Source organism: Lemur catta, chromosome 17 (genome assembly GCF_020740605.2).
Source record: "Lemur catta isolate mLemCat1 chromosome 17, mLemCat1.pri, whole genome shotgun sequence".
Classification (NCBI taxonomy): Eukaryota; Metazoa; Chordata; class Mammalia; order Primates; family Lemuridae; genus Lemur; species Lemur catta.
In genome coordinates this window covers 50,118,893-50,126,374 of record NC_059144.1, presented here as the reverse complement: position 1 = coordinate 50,126,374, position 7,482 = coordinate 50,118,893, and the positions used below count along the sequence as shown (strand labels likewise).

At 53.9% G+C, this 7,482-nt stretch overlaps 1 protein-coding gene and 1 long non-coding RNA gene across 2 annotated transcripts; one reads left to right on the top strand and one right to left on the bottom strand.

The window, feature by feature from the left end:
• Nucleotides 1-749: 749 nt before the first annotated feature.
• Nucleotides 750-7,254, bottom strand: PSMA7 (proteasome 20S subunit alpha 7). The gene is made up of 7 exons (XM_045529218.1): nt 7,053-7,254; nt 4,297-4,423; nt 3,320-3,444; nt 2,549-2,671; nt 1,961-2,080; nt 1,417-1,479; nt 750-985 (listed from the first exon to the last, which is right to left on the bottom strand). The coding sequence occupies exons 1-7, from the start codon at nt 7,146-7,148 to the stop codon at nt 893-895; spliced, it is 747 nt and encodes a 248-aa protein (XP_045385174.1). The 5' UTR covers nt 7,149-7,254; the 3' UTR covers nt 750-892.
• LOC123622687 lies at nt 949-2,298 on the top strand. The gene is made up of 2 exons (XR_006729602.1): nt 949-1,557; nt 1,859-2,298. It is a non-coding gene; the product is annotated as an uncharacterized LOC123622687 (long non-coding RNA).
• Nucleotides 7,255-7,482: the final 228 nt, after the last annotated feature.

Genomic DNA, 7,482 nt, shown 5'->3' with positions numbered 1-7,482 from the left:
TTATAGGTGGGAGCCACCACACTGATGCTGTTAAAATTTCAAAACAACAATAGTTTTGACAATAACACATTTTATGCTGAGCTTAAAATGTATCTGGGCCCCTTCACCCCTTTTAGAAGATAGCATATACCAAAAATGCAAGAGCAGCTACTGACTGAGGCAAGCAGCACAGCAGTGCAGCGGGAAGGGCCGCCCGAGGAAGCAGCAGGCCTTCTGTGCATCGTCCTCAGCTCGAGGGACGCGAAAGAGCCGACTTAAACTGCCCCTGTGCCGGCACCCTTTTGGGCCAAAAAGTGGGGGTGGGGCGTGGTAGGAAATAGACAGAACCAGAGTCTTAAGGTAGAAAACGTGACAAACATTAAAACATCATCTATTGAAACCAAAAATATAAAATACTTCGAACACAGCTGCTGCGCTGCAGAAGTTTTAGTGGGGACTCAAACTCAGTGCTGCTTGTGCCCTCTGATGTCATACCTCAACTGGGGGCTTGAACAAAGGTCTAAAAGCAAATGGAAAGTCACTCTATGACGCCCAACAGAAACCAGGGTCTCCTGAATGGCAGTTCCTCCACAGTACCCACAGCAGTTCTGACCCTGTGGGGGGACCCCCAGCTCCAGTAACTGGCATGTCATCTTAGAACCTGGCCACGAGGAACCGCAGGGAAAGCTCGGATACAGAAACCGAGTGCGAAAGATGCCACTTTCTAAAGAACTATTGCGATTACACCTAAAGATATACATTCTCTTAAAAAGGTTAAAAAATATGGAAGTTTATTGTAGGACACTCAGACAGTATGAATAAGTGATAAATGGAATGGAAATCCCTACACATCACTGAGACTCAACCATGATTTGAATTTAAAAATTGTTACAAGTAAGGAAATTTGATTTCATCATGATGCTTTCTTTTGTTTCTTCTTTTCGTTTTCTTCTTTTTCTTTTTCAATTTCAGCAACATATTTCTCAATTTCTTCAGGATTTAAAATCTACAAAAAAAAAAAAAAGGCATTTACAGCTAACCAGCAAGCCACACAAGGTGCCACGGCACTAGCACCTTCCTTTGGTGAGGGCAGCGGGAGTGTGTGTGGCACAGCCAGTCGTGCAGCCTCTGGAGAGACTCCAAGGAAGACCCGGTGACATCTGCCCGACCCGGGCGAATATTCAGAGCAGCAGCAAACCCCCAGTTGCTGGCAACTATTCAGTGTGCCCAGACAACACGCAAGGGGCGTCTTTAACCAGACAGGAAAACAGAAGTGATTCCTTTTAGACTTCCGTGGGGAGCCTTGGGAAGACACTTCCCTCATGTTAAAACCACAGAATGGCCCCATGACGTTTCCTTCCAAACGGGTACTGCCTGGCCCTGAGCGTGGAGCAACATCCATAGGTAAGAAAGCAGACACACTGGGTGATCGATTACCTTGAGAGGTTGATCTCTCCTCATGACGGCAAGTTCTATGTTTTTGCCACCTGACTGAACCACCTTGAAGGGGAAGAAAGAAGCATTAGATACCTCTACCCACTCCAGACCAAAGCAGCTCTTCCGAGTACCTTAAATAAGGTGTGTACCCAAACCCAGCACTGCCACGAGGGAGGGCCCAGCCCCCAAAGCCTTTGTCCTAAACACAGTCCACCTGTGCAGCCACATCAGCCTGCCCCCTCGGACGCTCCTCTCTTGCGCAGCGGCTGTGCTCGTGGCCCTCCCCACCACACGGCGGCTGCCACCGTGACCTCATGCCTGCACGCCGGCTGGCCTGCCCCTGGCCTCTTTGGCTTCACTTGCCAGCACTTTCAAGGCCTTGATGAGGCCTGAGACTTCACAACCCCAACCGTTATCCCCATTTTTTCTCTCCATTTCTCAGCTCAAGCCTGGCACATAGCTAACTCCAGCATCAGGCACCGCTGTTGCACCCACCTTCCCGTGTGGTGCCTTTACCACCGTGTGAATTTGAAAGTGCACTTACTTCCAGGAGCGCCTTGATCACCAGCTTGATGGTCAGATCATCTGTTTCAATGGCTTCGTCAGTATAGTTCTTCTCCAGGAACTCACGCACTGACTTGGCACCCCGGCCTATGGCATTGGCCTGAAACAGACACGTGTGTTCTCACGTGGCACAGGGTGCAACAACCCAGAGCCAGTCCAAGAACATGGCCTGCCTGTGGGCTGGCCAGCCTCTGCCTGCCTCCTGTTCCCCAGGCCCTGTCCCCCGCCTGCCTTCGCAAAGAAGCATTTACAGTTGGTGCTGATTCTTACCAAGAATGAGATTATACCTTTTATTTCATTATCAAGACATACGCAAGATTTTGGTTTGTATCTTTATACTTTGCTGCCCTTTGATATTCTCTCAAATGGCAATGTTTAATGATTTTTTTTGCTCTACTGTCAGAAGTGTCATGGAACAAATACGTGCACGTAGGACTAGGTTAATTTGATCTGTCGCCTGTTCACTGGCGCAGGCCCTACGGCAGGAGGTCCAGAACCTCTCAGCGGGCTCTAAAGCCTCGCTTTCTGGTAAGACTGCCCGAAGCTCCTGTGTTTCCTCACAACTCACCTTCCAGGCATGGTATGTGCCCGAGGGGTCAGTCTGATAGAGTCTGGGGGTGCCATCAAAGTCGAACCCCACAATGAGGGCTGAGATACCAAACGGCCTGCGCCCATTGCTCTGTGTGTAACGCTGGCAGGAAAAGAAACAGATCAGTGCTGTCAACCGTAAGAAGATACATGGGATGAAACTGTACTTAGTGAAGACATGGAAACATCTTAAATCACCGAGCCCACTCAGGTTATTAGCAATTCGAATGATAAGTAAAATTAGCCAATAGCTTTCAATACCCTTTTTCTTTCTCTACCTTCACTCCTACAAGACTTGCCTAGAATTGCACCATGAAGCACACCTCAGGCCCCTAGAAATTATTTTGACAGGCACACATGCATTCTGGCTACATGCTGGTTTTAAAGATTAATGGCATTTGACCATAGAACGTGGGTGGCTGTCAGCCCCCTCCAACCTGCTTGGTGATTGAGTGATTGACTGGACATTTAGAATGGCAAGACAAAAGCTATTATTTCCCTCCCAACACATGAATTTAGACTGGCCCATATCAAGCAATGAGAACAAAGCAGTGTACTGAAATTGATAAACTCGATTAAGTTACATGTGTAAGATTAGGACTACGCCATGGATTAAATGCAGTTTTCCAATCCCCTAAGGTGACAGGCGATGCAAAACATGCACATGAAGTAATGTGGTAGGACACTTTTCATGACAGAGCAGTGACTGCTCCACAGCCAGAGGTGAGCACGTGGCCGGGCAGGCACCCACCTGCTTCAGGCTGGCGATGTAGCGGGTGATGTACTCCACAGTGACCGGGTCCTCCACCGTCAGGCGGTGGCTCTGGCACTCCACCCGGGCCCTGTTGATGACGATCCTCGCGTCGGCGGTGAGGCCTGCAATGCAAGCAGAGGCTTCTGCTGGAGCCACACCTCACAGCCCTGACCCGGGACTGGATCAACCTTTGGCAGATTCCAAAACAGTCCTTTGAACCCTGGCACCAGGCTATCGCCATTGCCAACAGTGGAACTAATCAGCCTCGGGAACTTCTCTGAGGAAACTGGGTACTGATGCTCCCTGACCGAACAACAGGGTTACGTCCCAGCGAGCCCATTGTTAAGTTGAAAATACCATCAGCTGAAAATGCACTTAATACTCCTGATAAACCTGTATTTTTGACAGCATAAAGTAAAAAAATAAGTGAAACCGTCCTCAATCAGGGACCATCTATATATGAAGAGCTTTGCATTGGACCATGTTTAAACACGGTAGCCGAGTCTTCTTGGGAAGCTTACGCATTAAGTCAGTCCCTAAGTTTGCTTATGTGAATTGAGATCTTCCTAGGGTGGATTTGCTGAGGGAAGAAATGAGTGAGACCAGGCAGTGCTGAGGATGTTCAAGGCCTGGCTTCCACGAGTGCCGCCCTGGCTGCTGCTGGGAGGGCAGGACGCCACAGGCACCACGTTAGCTCTAGAAAGCCTGACCTTTCTCCAGATCTTAACTGACAATACAGAAAAATAATGGTGGAGAGAAACAGCACAGTGGCCAGGGAGTGTTTTCATTCATTTAGCCATTTGTGTTTCAAGGAAACCGTGGCCAACCCTGTTCTTAAAGTCCAAATCCATTTCTTTTACGTGGTTTTTGTTTATCCAGTTTCCACGCCTCACAACAGCCCACCCACCCCAGGTCATCTCCAAGCTCTGTTCCTGGCGAGATTCCAGAGAACAAGGCACTGTCCTGACACATACCTGCGAAGGCCATGCAGACATTGTCATCCAAAGCACAGATCTTCCGCACTGTTCTTTCATCCTGCAGTTTGGCCACTGACTTCTTTTCCACACCAAGAACAACAATGTCTCTTCCTCGAACGCCAACCTTCAACAAAGATCCACAAACCACACGAAAAAGTGACATGAGGGTCTGCGCCAGGCTCAGAGCATTAGGAGCAGATGTGCACTTGGGTCCCGGGCATACACAGTGGGCAGCAGCCCCAAGGGAAGGTGTACTCTCCCACACCCTTCCTCCTCCACTTCCCTGTCACTGGTTGGCGCCACACTGGCAAGCCACTCAGGTAGAGCCAACACAGGTATTGACCTAGGTGACTGATCCTGTGCCTTTAAAAGGCTGATACGTAGTCTTAGTTACAACAGAGTAAGTAACCACCACATAACCAGTGTGTGTTTCACTTCAACCCAACTTAATCACACGGTCCTATGCAAAGCCTTGAAGCCTGAGACTTCACAGTTAAGTCCAGGATCCTCAGGCCAGTGTTTCTGTGGTTTGAAGTTCTATGAAGGTCCACTCTGCTCTTTCTTGCACTGTGGCGAACTAAAGTGCGCCAGTGTGAGGAAGGGCCTGATGTGCTCTCAGTGGACAACGGTATCAATTGCTATGGGAAGGGCAACGGCTCCATTTACAGCTGACACTGTAGAGAGAGGATGTAGCCGTTACTGAAAACACGGACGGTCACTGACAATTAACCTTCTCAAGCCAGAAGCAGAAACAAAAGGAACAGCCCCTCTTGGTTTAGAGCTGTGGTCCCAACCCCCAGGCGCGGACCTGCACCGGTAGCCCTGGAAGGAGGTGAGCAGCAGGCCAGGGAGTGAAGCTTCCCGTGTATCTGCAGCCGCCCCCCACGGCTAGCATCACCTCCTGAGCTCTGCCTCCTGTCAGATTCGCACAGGAGCGAACCCCACCATAAACTGCACATGCGAGGGATCTAGGATGTGGCTCCTTACGCCTGATGATCTGAGGCGGTGATGCTAGTGCTGGGGAGCAGTTGCAAATACATATTATCATTAGCAGAGAGGTTTGATTGCACAATAAATGTCATGCACTTGAATCATCCCCAAACCACCCCCATCCATGGAAAAATTGTCTTCCATGAAACCACTCCCTAATGAGGTTGGGGACCGCTGGTTTAGGGGAATGCTTCCCACCCTCAGCAGTATATGCAGCTGGGCCAGCTCATTCTTTGATGTGGCTGCTGTCCCGAGCACGGTGAGCTATTGGGCAGCACCCCCTCTCCTACCCCCTAGACACCAGGAGCACCTCTGCAAGGTCTCCACACATTGCCAATGCCCCTGGGAGGCAAAAGCACCCCTGGCTGAAAAGCACTGGTCTGGAGTGTGCTTCCATTCTCAGGCAGCTTTCTCATGCACTGACGCAGGTGACATTCAGACTGACCCCAGGTGCCAGAAAAGCCACATGGGTGCAGCAAAGCCAGCTGAGGCTGGCTGGCCTGGGTGGTAGCATTGAGAGGGTGGGAGTGTCAGGGACTTCTCTTCCAGTGTTCTTTAAACTTAGGTCACCACATAGATTTCTGGGCCTTAATTTCAAAGCAAAGATTCAGGAAATGAAAACAGTTCAAGATTTACAGAACTGTGTGTGCTTTTTTCTCTTTGCCCACTCAAACCTCTGAAGTACCAGATGATAAAAACTGTATTATACAGTTTGACCAATAACACGAACAGATGTCTTTCAGATATCATAAATTTAAATTTCAAACAGCGTTGCAAAGGTCGCGGTAGTCAAAATGAGAGGTACAGGCTCAGACAAGGACTGACCGTGGTAGCTCACGCTCAGCTCATCACGGGGAGGGCTCCTTCCAGCTGAGCAGTCAGACCAGGGGCAGCTTGTCATCAGCTCAAGGCCAGCTCTTTGTTCTCAAAGGCCACCTGGGCCCAGCGGACAGCCGCTTTCTCTGGGGTGGGAGAAGTCTCCCTAAGTGGGTATCCCCCGAGTGGCTGGCTGGCTGGCGTAACGTTCGCCAGGCGAGCGCGCTCCCCTGGCTCCGCTCCCGATGCGCACGGGCACAGCCCGCACCCGCACCCTGGTCTCCGCGCCGCGCAAAGGTGACCCGCCAAGATGGCCGTCACCACGGCCACCTGCTCGCTCGCACGGGAGCACCTCGCTACGAGATGCTGAGGAAGAAGAGAAAACAGGCCCTTAGGAGATCACGGCTCACACGCCACATTCTGTTTTTCAAAACACCTGTCAAAAATCACTGCCCAGTAGCTACCAAAATCAAGGTAAAATCCACTGAGAGCAAGCTCCGACTGTGCTGTCCGGGCCTGCTCTTCCTTGAGCTCCCTTTCCTATCTCGCTAGCCACACCGATGTCGTTCCTCCCGTGTCCCCAGGGCCACCGCGCTAGTTCCGAAGGCCTATCGCACACCAAGCAGCGCCGTCAGCACAGCAGCAGCCGGAGCTCCCCGGCCCGGCCCGGCCCGGCCTGGCCTCAGCCTCCCCGGCCCTACGCCCTGCAGGGCCCCCGGCCCGGCCCTCTCCCCGCAGACGTCTCCCCCGAGAGCCCGCCCGGGCCCCCCAGCGCTCTCCCCGCGGCCCCCGGGGCTCCCCCGCAGCGCTCTCCCCCGGCTCCCCGCGGCCCCGGGGCTCCCCCGCAGCGCCCTCCCGGGGCCCCCAGCGCCCCGCGACGCCCCCAGCCCCACTTCCGCCCGCAACCCTGGCCGCGCGCAGGCCCCGGACCGGCCCTGGCGCCTCACCGCGGTCGAGCCCTTCTTGACGGCCTCCTGCGCGTACTCCACCTGGAAGAGGTGGCCGTCGGGGGAGAAGACGGTGATGGCGCGGTCGTAGCTCATGCCGGCGGGGCGGGGGCGGCGCGGCCGGGCACGGACGCTGTCGCCGCCGCCGCCTCAAAAGCGCACACTCACGGCCGGCGCCCGCGCTCCCGGCGGCCCCTGCGCGGCTGGCGTCGGCGGCGTCGGCGGCGCCGGGCGGACGTGCGGGCGCGCGCGGGGCGGGGCCGGGCCGCACCACCGGCGGCCGGCGCGGGGGGCGGCGCGGCCGCGGCGGGCCGGGCTCGGAGCGTCGGGCGGACGCCCCGGGGCGCGGCGCGGGGCTGGGCGGCGGGAAGCGGGCGGGAGTTGGGCGGCAGCTCGGCGGGCCCGGGAGCGCGGCGGCGGCGGCCGGGCG